This window comes from Mchenga conophoros, linkage group LG14 (assembly GCF_057382185.1).
Source record: "Mchenga conophoros isolate Kocher_MC1m ecotype Shallow Benthic linkage group LG14, M_conophoros_male_GT1.1, whole genome shotgun sequence".
NCBI lineage: Eukaryota > Metazoa > Chordata > Actinopteri > Cichliformes > Cichlidae > Mchenga > Mchenga conophoros.
In genome coordinates this window covers 993,986-1,007,626 of record NC_140539.1, presented here as the reverse complement: position 1 = coordinate 1,007,626, position 13,641 = coordinate 993,986, and the positions used below count along the sequence as shown (strand labels likewise).

The 13,641-nt window shown below is 43.4% G+C and overlaps 1 protein-coding gene across 3 annotated transcripts in view; it reads right to left on the bottom strand.

The window, feature by feature from the left end:
* Positions 1-13,641, bottom strand: part of phldb1b (pleckstrin homology-like domain, family B, member 1b) — a 113,104-nt gene that overhangs the window by 85,724 nt on the left and 13,739 nt on the right. For 2 of the 3 annotated variants that reach the window (XM_085244660.1, XM_085244659.1), the window contains exons 1-4: positions 7,536-9,032; positions 6,533-6,634; positions 2,114-2,237; positions 611-781 (exon numbers count right to left, since the gene is read on the bottom strand). In XM_085244660.1, the coding sequence (XP_085100786.1) occupies positions 611-781; positions 2,114-2,237; positions 6,533-6,634; positions 7,536-7,571 (433 nt within the window). In that variant the 5' untranslated portion in view covers positions 7,572-9,032. Of the gene's footprint in view, positions 1-610; positions 782-2,113; positions 2,238-6,532; positions 6,635-7,535; positions 9,033-13,641 lie in introns of those variants that run through there. The other variant, XM_085244658.1, reaches the window with a different exon arrangement.

Here is a 13,641-nt window from a genome sequence, read left to right as displayed (position 1 = left end):
TACCAAGAAGTGACTTTCCAGCTCATAGTATATTTACAGGTGTTTCAATAAAGTGCTGCACCTGTTTCACATTGAAGAAATGTGGCTCAAGACTTTTACACACTTTCAGCTCCCTTTGGTCCAGCCAGTCTGTAGGGACTCATGTGGCTTCTGCATTAAGTATCTACAGTAATATGTAGAGTATCCCGACTCGCCTCTCTTCCAAAGATTGGCCACATTAATGTACTGGTGTGCGACACACCTTTCTCTAAGGATCTCATAGTCGCGATGGTCCCTTCAGTTGTGTTACTACTCTATGTGTAGACAGACGAGCTAGTTAAGCTGTCCAGTTAACCCTTGTGTTTATCTTTCGTACACACTCAGTTAACTCCCTAACCCGGGAACCTCGGGGTCCTCCTCCTTTAAAAACTCACACTGAGCATTTGATCCAACAGACCTGCAGCCAGACTCTCTGACTCACAGTTACTGGGATTGTGCACATCAGCAGGCCGCTGAAAGCGCCAAGTTAAAGAGAAACCATGGATCCTTTACTACACTGGGAAACATCAATCCTACTAAAACTGCACCAAAAGCAGAATGTATCGTGGGACGTGGCTGAGCCGGCTCCTACCTTGTGACAGGCGAGTGGGCTGTCTAATCTGGATGGCATCAACAGCACAGAGGTTCCCACAGGGGTGCAGCGTGATAACCCCCGACCTGTTCTCTATGTAGCAGTGCTGAGCTGCCACACCAGGACCCTGGATGCTGATGTCCATGGGACCATGACCCAGAGTGGTCCGGCCTGAGGGAAGGAACAAGTATGAGGCTTCGATTTCATGCTGTGCCACAGTGAGAGTGATCAGTAGTAGCACCGACAGATCGTTCAGTCTCATTTCACATTTTTACCACAGTTTTAAAAAACTCCACTTTTTAGGCTCTCCACCCTGCTGCTCCCACGGCGACCGCTCTCATGAATGGCCTCCATTAGGGCATTACAGTAATCAATGCGACTGGTAATAAAAGCATGCATCAGCATCTCCGTGTTGGCCCGAGAGAGAATAGGGCGGACTCTGGGGATAAAACCAAGCTCAGAGTCAAAAATAACACCCAGGTTTTTCACTTGTAGCGAAGGACATAGTGAAAATGCCTCTAATTTAGACAAGAGTTTCTCTCTCTGAGCCTCGGGACCGACGATTAAAACTTCAGTTTTGTCCTGGTTAAGCTGTAAAAAGTTTTCTGCCATCCAAGATCTTATATCTAAAATACAGTTAAAAAGGGCATCCATTGGTCCGGTGTCATCAGGAGACACGGAGATGTACAGCTGCATGTCATCAGCGTAACTGTGGACGTTCACTCCATGCCTCCTGATGACACCGCCGAGAGGCAGCATATACAAATTAAAAAGTACAGGGCCTAGAACCGACCCTTGGGGCACACCTCATGTCATTTTATGGATCTTAGAGGAGCATGTATCCGTACTCACCATAAAAGATCTGTCTGAGAGACAGGAAGTGAACCAGTTGTGTACAGCACCAGAGAGGCCCACCATGTGTTTCAGTCTGTTTAAAAGAATAGCGTGGTCTACTGTATCAAAGGCTGCGCTTAGATCCAGTAGCACCAGCACTGAGAGCTTTTGGGCGTCCCAGTTATATCTAAGATCATTTAAAACCTTTAGGAGAGCCGTCTCTGTGCTGTGGTTCACCCTAAATCCAGACTGGAATATCTCCAGGATCTGTCTGTCATTCAGAAAGTCAGTAATCTGAGTAAAAACAAGTTTTTCTAAAATTGTACTTAAAATGGTGAGTTGGATACAGGTCTGTAGTTATTAAAATCATTACAATCCAAACTGCTCTTCTTCAGAAGGGGCCTCAGCACCGCCATTTTACAGGCAGCAGGGAAGACACCCAACTGAAGAGAGCAGTTCATCATGTCTAAAAGCTCAGCTTCTATGGGAATGTGGCATTAACGCTACATCAGTGAAGAACCAGTTCTTTATGAACCAAACATAAAGTTAGTGACCACAGCCTGACGACGATGGCTCTGTATGGCTGCACCTCTGCACACCTGCTGTTCAGGTACCCTTTACTCCCACTGCTAACTAATGTGACGGTTGGTGTTAAGGCAGTGCTCTCACCCTCAGGCAGGGGCAGCAGGGTGATGGCTGTGCTTAGCCGTCCACTCCCCAAGCTCACCAAGTGGGGGCGCTCTGCTTGGAACTTCAGCCCCTTTCCAGTCTCGATCAGGTCCAGCGGGGTGCTCTGCAGACAAACATTAACAGTGTGTGATGACTGTTTTTGGCACATTAAATAAACATCGGTCATGTGATTTAAAAGCATGCTCCTCGCCTCATGCTGCATGTTCTCTATCGCAAGAAGGGATTCTGATTGGCTGCTAGAGGTGTAATTAATTATACAAAATGCCATTACCATTCCATCTTTGAAGCGTCGGTATGTGTGGCCATGTGAAAGCACGGCAGCGTGCTGTGTTAGCCTGACAGAGCCGACCGTCTGTACCTCTGAACCCGAGGAGGTCACGCCGTGGCGTGTGTGTGGATGATAAAGTGCTGTGACTGGGACCTAACGGGAGATTGTTTCTCGTCCATTAGTCAAACTAATTGGTTTTGCACGTCACATAAAAGCACAGACGTGCAGCATCACAGGGGGCGGCCACAGAGGAGAGATGGCTCTTTTTGTTGCTTCACTCAGAGCCACAGAGGAGGCTGCTGTGGCTGTTTACATCATCCTCTGAGGGAGGTGTGCGCGTCGTCTTCCCCTCACAGCTCAGGCTGAAGCGGCTCCGTGCGCTCAGCTCGGCGAGGGGGAAGGGACGTCACCATGGCAACAGCGCTCCACAATTAAGAGACACGAAGCTCCTGGAGGGCGTTTGGCGAGCAAACCTGTGATGAGCACTTCAGCGCAGCGCAAGTGTCTTCTGCTCTGTAACCGTTAGCAGCACGGAGGCCTGACTGAGAGGCAGGAAAGCGCTCAGGCTCGATAGACGAGTTCTCACGGGACAAACCGAAGCTGTTGCGTGGAGCTCTTAGCTCGAGTTTTTCTGACAAACTCCCATGATGGAGAACTTCCTGCTCTGGTTCCCACGCTTTCTCACTGGTGACCCTGTGCATGGATAAAAATTCAGGTCCTGCTTTGTTTGTAGTGGTCAACATATTTGATGCACTGTTTGTTTAAAAGCATCTTTATTTCCCATTGGCTCATACATGTTCATGAAGGCCTGTGCAGAAGGATGTGCGGCTGTTTGGCACTATGTTTCTGTTCCAGTGTCATGATCAGCCTCGTGCACAGGAGCTGTAAATCTCGTAAGCGTCCCCGCCTGACATTCTTCTTCTCTTTGTCTTATTTTGGTAAATTGAACATTTTTCACTTCCTGCCTGTGTGTGTTTCCACTGTGTTCATTAGTTCATCCCAAACCTAATTACTTCTTTTCGTGAACTACATGTGACTGCATGAAACTGTGGGAGAAGTGATTAAGTGCATGGAAGCTGATGTTGGGCAAAGCCAGCACATCATGCTTTCATGATTGAACACATTAACTTGTCTGAATGAGTGTCGGTCCACAACACTGTCCTTCACTGCACACAGAGTTAGTTTGAAGTCCCAGACACTGGGACTGGAGCAGTCCCAGTGTCTGGGACTTCAAACTAGCACAGGTGGAGCACAGGTGGAGCACCTGTGCTCCACCTGTGCTCCACCTGTGCTCCACCTGTGCTGACAGGCAGCGTCTGACGTTGTTTTCACGGCTCTGTGGCAGCTCCAGTGTTGAAGGAGCTGCAGGAGTGTGGAGGCATTTACTGGCATTGATTTGCATTTTCAAACACTGCTGTGTCTGCATCTTTGTGTCCCACTTATGAGGCTGTGTGTTGTTTTTTTCATTCTCAGGACGAGACGAGTGACTCGCCGTCCTCTCGGCTGGTTAGCTAGCCAGGCGTGTCCTGATAGGATTATCTGATGGCGGGGGTCGGTGGGTAGAGTGGGGTCAAGTCTAAGAGGATTGCTGAGATAGAGGGCATCTTGCTTACGGCACTGGGAGAGCTTATACTGGGAGTGATGGGATGAGAGGGGTGGAGTCTGCAAGATGGCTTATCTGCTGTGTGCTGCTGCTTCCATGTGGAGCTCTCAGCTTCCTGCCTGCATGTGCAGGACACACTGTGATGTAATCTAAGAAGCAAATATGTACTTCGTCTGTACATTAGTGAAGCTGTTGTGAGGTACCGCTGCTATCAGCAGACGTCCGCTCATTATATGGTCACATGTTTATTTGGGGGATTTTAAATGGATAACCTTGTTTACGTCTCTTTGACTTATTGATTTCTTTACTGCCTTTGAAGAGATGAATTCACTACAGGATCACTTTGTCACAGCAAATTCAACTAAAAATGACAAATCAAAAAAGTATCATCAATATCATCAGATGTTGGATTAAACTCATAAAATCTCTCTCAGCTCAATTTAAATAGCAGAAAAACATTTTTTCAACTGTGTTCAAAATATTGTTTCCTGGTTTTTGCTCATTTTTCTGTGAATTAACAGAATTAATTATTGTAGAAATGTGGAGACTAATGCCAACTTGTCTGAAAGGACAGTTCGGTTTCATTTCATTGCCGTGTCCTCTTGGAGTGATGATGAACGGTCCTGCACATAGTGGCTGCAGCCTCTGCAGGCGTCTCTGTGAAACACCAGTGCAGGACCTCAGAGCGCACAGGGAGAGTGCTGGGAGCTGTAAACTTTGGAAAAACCAAGACTCAGAGATTTGTTTCCTGCTTTGACTTCTTTGTTTCCTCTCCAGCAACAAAGCGGTTATTTGCACTCATCAGCTTTGTTGCAGAGACTTTAAGGAAAGAGGAGTCACACCGTGCTAATATCAGGCTGACACCCCCCAAACCAGGAAGTGAAATTCAGAAGTATAAGAAGCTGTTTTGCACAGGTGGGTGACATCGGCCCAGCAGCAATCTGCTGCTCAGTTTGACTGAGATATCTGCTGTGACGACTGTTTAAACAGAGATCGGCGTTCACGCTGCTGTGCTGAGCTGGGTGCTTTTGAAGAAATAAGAGATGAGTTTCTTGGTGGATGCTCACATTAAACATAACCAAAGTTTGAAATAATGTACAAATAACTGGGAGCCAAAAGCTCAGCCTTACACTGCTCATGGATCTTTATGATGTCATACAGAGCAGATATGAGAGGCAGCAGCCAGGCCCAGTGTGAGATACATGAGGAGTATTTTGAATGTCAAAGCTTCTGAAAAGATCTGCAGATGAAGACGAGTTCCCTTTAAACGTCTCTCATGTCTGCGGAGCACGTCTGCAGGAATCACTGAAGTTTAATCTCTAACTGGATATATGCACAGAAAAAAAGGAAAGAAGAACACCCCCCCCTCCTTAATGCCTGCAGGATTTTTAGAAGCAGCAGGTGTGAAGCACAGACATCTAATCTGCGAGTCTGTCTAATTACTGCTTTACCCTCGCCAACATATGTGCTGCTGGAGCCGACCTCAGTGACACGGCAGCCTCTGTGCTTACGCTCTGTGGAGTCTCCATGCCAGGACACCGTCCCATCGCCCAGTGTGCCGACATTCAACATCAGAGGACGTCAGACGACGAGAGCGCCCTCTGTGTGTTTTTAAGAAGCTGCCACGTCTAGAAGAACGGTGTCCCAGGCCACATTACAAAGACTCCGACTCTAAACGGTCTCAATGCATCTCTGGCCTTAACAGCGACTAATAAATATGGCTAAATGAAGACTTTGTTCAGCAAGTGATCGCATCTAGAAAATGGCACTGAGGCTGTATGGTGTAATCTAATTACTACTTAAACGATTATGTTCTTGTGCTTCAAGTTCTTCAAAAACAAAAACAGTCTTTAATGCTCCCTGGAGCTACAGGACACAAATGTGCTCATTCAAAACTATCAAGTGTTTGGACTCTTCATGCTCACTCCTGTAATTATTGACCTTATTATTGACGTCCTCACCAAAAAACACAGTCCAGCTCGTTATGGCACAGCTGAACCCTGAGCACAGCACTATGAATGATGCATAAATGACATGGGTTTGCCTCTGTTACTTCTTTGTATGTTAGAAGCCCCAGTGATGGATACTGCGTTACTGTTTAGTCTCCGATCGGTGCGCTATTTGAAGTCGTGCAGTGATGTGAAGTAAGGACTTCCCACAGGTGTGTTAAACCTAAAGTAACGAGCCCGTTTTACGACGTACAGATATTCGTGTAAAACTGTATGGAGTGAAAGGAAACAGTTGTCAGAAAAAACTACTCAAGTAAAGTACAGATTAAAAACAAAGTTCTACTCTGCACTTGCACTTATTTCCCAGCTCTGGTTGTTTGTGGTTGGACGCTGTGGAGCTCCCACTGTAGGTCACAATGATAACACTGGATCTCAAGGTTAGTGTGGAGGTAAGGCGTCTACTTCTGTCTAACGTGCATGACACTGAATGAACCAATGAACAAAAATAAAACTCTGACTGACTCTTATTTCCATCTCACAGCACACACACACACACACACACGCACACACACATTTACCTGTAACACCTGGTGAGTTTGCCGTCCACACTCCGGCATGTTCCTGTTCAGGCGGTCCATATCCACTGAGCTGTCCACGGCTCCCTGCGACACATGAAGATCCTGAAAGAGGAAATGAGAACATGAGTAACAAACGTCGTCACGGCTGAGCTCATTTCTCAAACGTTAAAAAAAGGGAAAAACATTTCTGTTTTTGGAGTCCATGTCTAAGTAAAAGCTAAAAGCTTAAAAAGGTCCCAGACTCACACTTTGTTTCCACTACAGTTCATGAAAGTCTGAGCGCGGGAATCCCCATCCCAACTCTGCCCTCACACTAATGCCTCTATAGGTGTGATTCATACTGTCAGCACACACACACACACACACACACACACACACACACACACACACACACACACACACACACACACACACACACAACAGATGGTAACAGATGGTTTAACACACACATTTAAACCTCTTGACACATTAACTGGAAATCTCCTCAAACACACACTCATCACATTTTATTCACGTCACTTTTGGGGTATTTCCATCAAGTCAGCACAGGATGGATGTGTATAAATAACGCTCCGTGTCTATATTAGTGTATGTGTTAGACACTGCAGTCATTATGTGAGAAGCACAGAAAACCACACAGGAAAGGTTAGAAAACACATAATTATCCCAGAGTCTACAGAGCCAACCAGAGTCGTATGCAAGCCTAAAATGTTGTGCGTGATACGCTCTGCCTTCAGGATAACAAAGCACTGCTGCATTATCAGCGTGTTTGCTCTCCTGACAGACTGCGCAGCCTCGAGCGAGCCATAAAAACAGTAAATCACAAAACAGGCAGAAAATAAAAATAGCAAAGAGCTCTCAGCAAAGAGCTTTTGTGTAAAAAAAACAAACTCCTTTTTGAGCCTGAAGAAACACTTTGTTCCTCTTTTCTTGTTCGGTGAGAGGAACCAAGCAGCGTTTAAGTGTTCACCTGTCAGTGGTTGGCTCCAAATATAACCACTACCTTTCTCCAGTTGTCCAGCAAATGCATCGCCTGCATGGCACCACGCTGCTCCAGACTGACCGACCCAGCAAACCCAGCAGGGACTCGACTGTGAGCGGGACACCTGTGGCACTGCTCGTGACTTTAGCTTCTTCAGACTGTCTTTTTGTCCTGATCGTGGTCTTTTGTTTAAAACTTCCCTTCACATAAACTCCCATTCAGAAGATCAGACCTGTTGCTGCTTGCTCCACTAAGCGAAGACCTACATTCCTGACTGGCAGCACCAAAGTTGAAGATAGCAGGTAGATGAGTGTGTGTGTGTGTGTGTGTGTGTGTGTGTGTGTGTGTGTGTGTGTGTGTGTGTGTGTGTGTAAGCAATGATCAAAAGAACGGAAGAAAAAAGCAGAGAGTGAAGAATAATGTTTTGAAGTTGTTGAATCATAAAAAGTGGGGATGACTGTAATTATGCAAATATACCGTAATCCCCGACTGAAGAAGCACGAATAGAACAAACAGAGCGTGAAGAGCAGAGTACGGACACGCAGTCTTCAGTCCCACTTGAAGACACAAACGATGGCTTCTACATCACAGAAGTATAGGTGCATTATTCTGTGCAAACGCATAAGCTGCTAATGAGACTACGTCCAACCACGTCCACAGCACTGGGGTCAGGGCCTGCTGAAGAGGAGCTGCAGCCAGCAGTTTCTGAGCTAAAGCTGTGAGGAAGAATCCCAAACGTGCTGCTGGTTATGTGGAGGACGGAGTGCTGCCAACTCACTGTGCAGGTAAAGTGAATGCAGCCAGTGATAACTGTGCAGAACACACCGCTGAGCAGCATGCATGAGCTAAAGGTTTTTCTGTTTGGTATAAGTATCAGAATGACTTCATTCTCTGTAATGTAACATGTTACTTTCTCATTAGTTACCCTGTAATGTAACATGTTACTTTCTCATTAGTTACCCTGTAATGTAACATGTTACTTTCTCATTAGTTACCCTGTAATGTTACATATTACTTTCTCATTAGTTACCCTGTAATGTAACATGTTACTTTCTCATTAGTTACACTGTAATGTTACATATTACTATCTCATTAGTTACCCAGTAATGTTACATATTGATTTCTCATTAGTTACACTGTAATGTAACATATTTTCTCATTAGTTACCCTGTAATGTAACATGTTACTTTCTCATTAGTTACCCTGTAATGTTACATATTACTTTTTCAGTAGTTACCCTGTAATGTAACTAGTAACTGATTACTATAGTGAACAGCTGGTTAGAGTTCAGGGAACATAATGTTTGTTTCATCCTTCCTCTGCACAGGTGCAAACCATCTCAGGTGCTGATACATTCCTGTTTCTAATCCTGTCCATTCTGGTCACCATCTCCAAACCACACCTCAGAGCAGGTCATGTTACCATGTCAACCTTAACTTTCTTTGTGTCAGAACTGGACACTCGTCTCCACCCTGCCTGAACTTTCTTCTTCACCTTTCTCATTTAAAGCCATCCACCTTCACCACCTCTCACCCTTGTACCTTAGCTGTTACAGATGTCTCTCTCTCATTCATACACATGTAACCTGTCATGTTTTTGAAAAAGAAAGTTAAGTACAAAGCTGTGTTAACCTGTCCATCCGGCCCCACCTCCTCTCCTTGCCATCACATGACTAACTCATTTATATGTTCAATTTCCGTTTCTGTTTTTCCTATTTCCATTTCCGTTTTTCCTATTTCCATTTCCGTTTTTCCTATTTCCATTTTCTTTTTTCCCCATTTCCGTTTTTCCTATTTCCGTTTTTCCCATTTTTGTTTCTCCTATTTCCGTTTTTCCTATTTCAATTTCCTTTTTCCTCATTTCCGTTTTTCCTATTTCAGTTTTTCCTATTTCCGTTTCCGTTTTCCTATTTCCATTTTCTTTTTTCTCCATTTCCGTTTTTCCTATTTCCGTTTTCGTTTTTCCCCTTTTTGTTTTTCCTATTTCCGTTTTTCCTATTTCCGTTTCTGTTTTTCCTCATTTCCGTTTTTCCTATTTCCGTTTCCGTTTTCATTTTTCCTGTTTCCGTTTTCATTTTTCCTGTTTCCGTTTTCATTTTTCCTGTTTCCGTTTTCATTTTTCCCTATTTACGTTTTTTGTTTTTCCCCGTTTCTCCTATTTCCATTTTTCCCTATTTCTGTTTTTGTTTCTCCTATTTCCGTTTTTCCTATTACCATTGTGTTTTTCCTATTTCCGTTTTTCCTATTTCCATTTCCGTTTTTCCTATTTCCGTTTTCCGTTTTTCCTATTACCGTTTTCCGTTTTCCCTATTTCCGTTTTTCCTATTTCAGTTTTCTGTTTTTCCTATTTCCATTTTTGTTTTTCCTATTTCCTTTTCCGTTTCTGTTTTTCCTATTTCCTTTTCCGTTTTTCCTATTTCCATTTCCGTTTTTCCTATTTCCATTTCCGTTTCCGTTTTTCCTATTTCCATTTTCGTTTCCGTTTTTCCTATTTCCTTTTTCATTTTTCCTATTTCCATTTTCGTTTTTCCTATTTCCGTTTTCTTTTTTCCTATTTCCGTTTTCATTTTTCCCTATTTCTGTTTTCATTTTTACCCTTTTTCCATTTTTGTTTTTCCCATTTCTGTTTTTCTTTCTCCTATTTCCGTTTTTCCTATTCCCATTGTGTTTTGTGTGAACAAGCTGTTGCCACTAAGAACATCCAGTTCACAGTAGTGATTTAACAGGGACGCTCTGATAAAGACCCCACACAGACCATCACAACGACCGACAGATGAAACCTCATCAGCGATGAAGAGTGAAAACTGATCGTCTCATTAAGTTAATATTCTACTGAGTGCTGGTATAGATGTGGATGTTAATCTGACAAGTACACAATAACACAGTCATGCTGTTATTGAGCTCAGCCAATCACAACACTGCGAGTCTTCAAATAAAATACCACAGAAAATGTGGAAAAGTACAACAACGTATCGTCATTTACTTAGATTCTGACAAGATTTCCTGTTTCGTTGTTACATTTTCTGCTCTCCATTTAAATGCCACTGTGGAGCATGGTGTTAGCTCCCTCCACTTCAAAGGCCATTTCTCTCAGACCGTGAGATGTGGGGGGGACACAACAGCGGCTTTTCTTTCTCTCGAACTCTGAGTGGAAACACAAAGAACTCTCCATCTTTCGATCCCTCACTCTTCCTCTCATGCCAGGACAGAAAGGCTGACATTGTTTTCTGATGAGCAGATATAGCTCTCACACATGAGGGAATCTGGTTTTTGATGAGGTTGTAAAAAGTGGGGGAGGGAAGCTCCCCAAATAGCTGGAATACAAAAGTGTCAAAGCATTCACAGCATGCCAAGTAGATGGAGGGTAAAAGTATGAAATAGGTAGACGACATGCCGATACATAATAGATGAGAAAAAAAGAAGGTAAAATACAGCAACGCTGGAGACGAGCTATTTTCACACTGCAGAGTTTGGCTGTGAAAGAGTTCGTCCTCTCGGGGGTGCAACTAACAATCTAGCTGAGAATGGTGGCGCTAAAAATATGGCCAGGTTTACCAGTATCACTCAGTACAGTGTGGCTAGTAGCTAACTCAACAACAGTCTGGGCTCCTCTCCAACAAACGGATGATTTAAACAGTCTGGGCCTTCTCTGAGAATGCAGAGATAATCAGGAATGTGAAGACTGACAAAGGTGAGGGGGGCTTTATGCTCATCAAAGGACAGCGTCCATCCAGCACTCTGTTAGCCTAACATCACGTAGCAGATATTACTCTATGAACAGACCCGCGCTCATTTCATCCAATAAAAACAATTTCCCTGTGGTTATGAGCCATAGATCAGACGTCTCTGACAGGTTTTTCGCTCTCTGCTTCTGTGTCACAACACTTGATCTCTCCACTTAAAAGAAATATGATACATTTCATTAATTGTGCTGTTTCAGTTTATTGAGTTGACGAGCTCTTGAAAGACATTAGTATTTATTATGTCCATTAAACACAAAATTGCAACAAAATGGGAAATGATACAAAAAATTGTTGCTTTCTGTCAGTAGTTGTTTTTGTTGGTTTCACATTAGCATTAGCTATTTTAATGCTAAAGCTAATAAAGGTTAGTCAAAGCAACAACAACAAGCTGAAGGCTAAAAGTGAGAGAACGATGCAAACATGTTTTTATTCTTTCATCTCTGTCATGCTGTGCACTATGGGGCGCCGTTTATAAAGTGAAACATGCTGAAATTAACAGCAACATTTTTCCACATTTAGCTCAAAACCTTACAAAAACATATTTTTTCGAGTAATTTTTTACAACATTTAGTAAAATATTTGTAACTTTTCATCAAATGTTAAATGTTAAATCTAAATGTTAAATATTAAATCTAAATATTATATTTAAATCTAAATGTTAAAAGTTAAAATGTTACGAGACGGTTGGCAACTCTACTAACTAACCTTATGAACAAAATAAAGTTCAACATCAGTAACATAGCACCACCCAGCTGTATAGAAACCCCGTCATGCTAGCTAGCACGCAGTACGAAAAAGTCAGCATAACAAAAATAAACTCCACCTAAACTTGATTTATATCTGACACAGACTGCAGGTCATAACTTCTTACCTGAAGTTCACCTGACACTCGCACCGCCGGCCGCCTCGGGTCTCTCCTCCTGCCTCCCCTGAATACTTGATACTTGAATACCTGTTACTGAATCTGTGGAAGCTCCGCGATGCCACCACACGAAGTAACGAGTAACGAGCCTATCTAAATCCCAGTAACGAGTAACGCGTTCATGATTTTGGCATAATAACTAGTTACCGTGCTCGTTACCACAATAATAACGTAGTTACTGTAACGAGTTACTTAATAACGCGTTAGTCCCAACACTGGTGAGGACACCTCGAGCCCTCTGTTTGGGTAATGGACGTTACAATGTTGTTTCTTTAACAATGTGATTACCTGCTGTTTGTAGCAGGCAGCAGCAGTTAGGAGTAAAGTCCCCTAACCCGTCTGTAGGACCTTTCTACAGGTGTTTAAGCTACATCTGTACTTCAAGGGTAACTTTATTAAAACTAATGTGAAGGAATGCCAAGCAGTTGATATGGAGGTAGCGAGCTAGCAAATGATATAAATTGTTCTCACCACTCAGTCTTCTGACCACAGCAGGACTAAGCTAATCAGTTCTGCCACATCAGTGTAGGACCTGATTTCAATAAACACATTCATTAGGGGAAAAAAACAAACTGCAATGGAAACGGACAGGATGTCTGACTCAAGAGGAAACTGAGTATAAAATGAACACTTCTGTCTGATGTCATGCTAAGAGTGGGAGGAAGCTGTTTTTAAAGTAGTTGTTGATACGTTCTTGTCGAATGGTGCGTTACACATGCTAAAGTCAGAATAACGCTCTCTCACTGACTTAAAGACCCTGTTTTCAGATTTAAACCCAGAGGGTGCAGAGACTGACACCTGCCTTTGATTCTAACTACACTGACAGCTCGTGCTACACACAGCAGGTTGGATCATGTGTTTGAATGTGTTGGCTTGAGAATAGATGCAGTCTGTAGCCACAGGCAAGACACTGTGCTGAAGGGAAGTTTATGATCACGTGTTGAAATGCTGGAAACAGCAACAGCACATAAATGAATGGAGGGGAAGGAGTGCAGGTGTGCCACAAACATCCTTACAAACACACCTGGTCGCTTTGATGACAAAGTATCCAACACCACAGTAAAGACAGCAATAATCCCATCCAGTCCTTACTCCTTAAGCAGCTGTGCTCTGTAAACCAAACTCTTTTCATAATCTGAGATCAAAACTCGCTTTTTGTTCTCTGACCTACAAAAGACTTCTCCAACATCTTTATGCATGCTGCACACAGCTACATACCACTGCTGCCTCCGCTCAGAGGTAATGTCAGGTACTTTTGATTGTGAACTTTACCAACACATAATAATAATACTCAGTTATTTACTCAGCATGTTGTTGTGTCACCAGTCCTACAGCCTTGACAAACAGCTCATTTTTGCACTAAACACTGATAAACAATTAAATTATTTACCTCCTGCTAATGTTCGACTAACAGGTTCCAGTGTGGGCTGGACTGGACCTACAAGATTAACACATAACACACT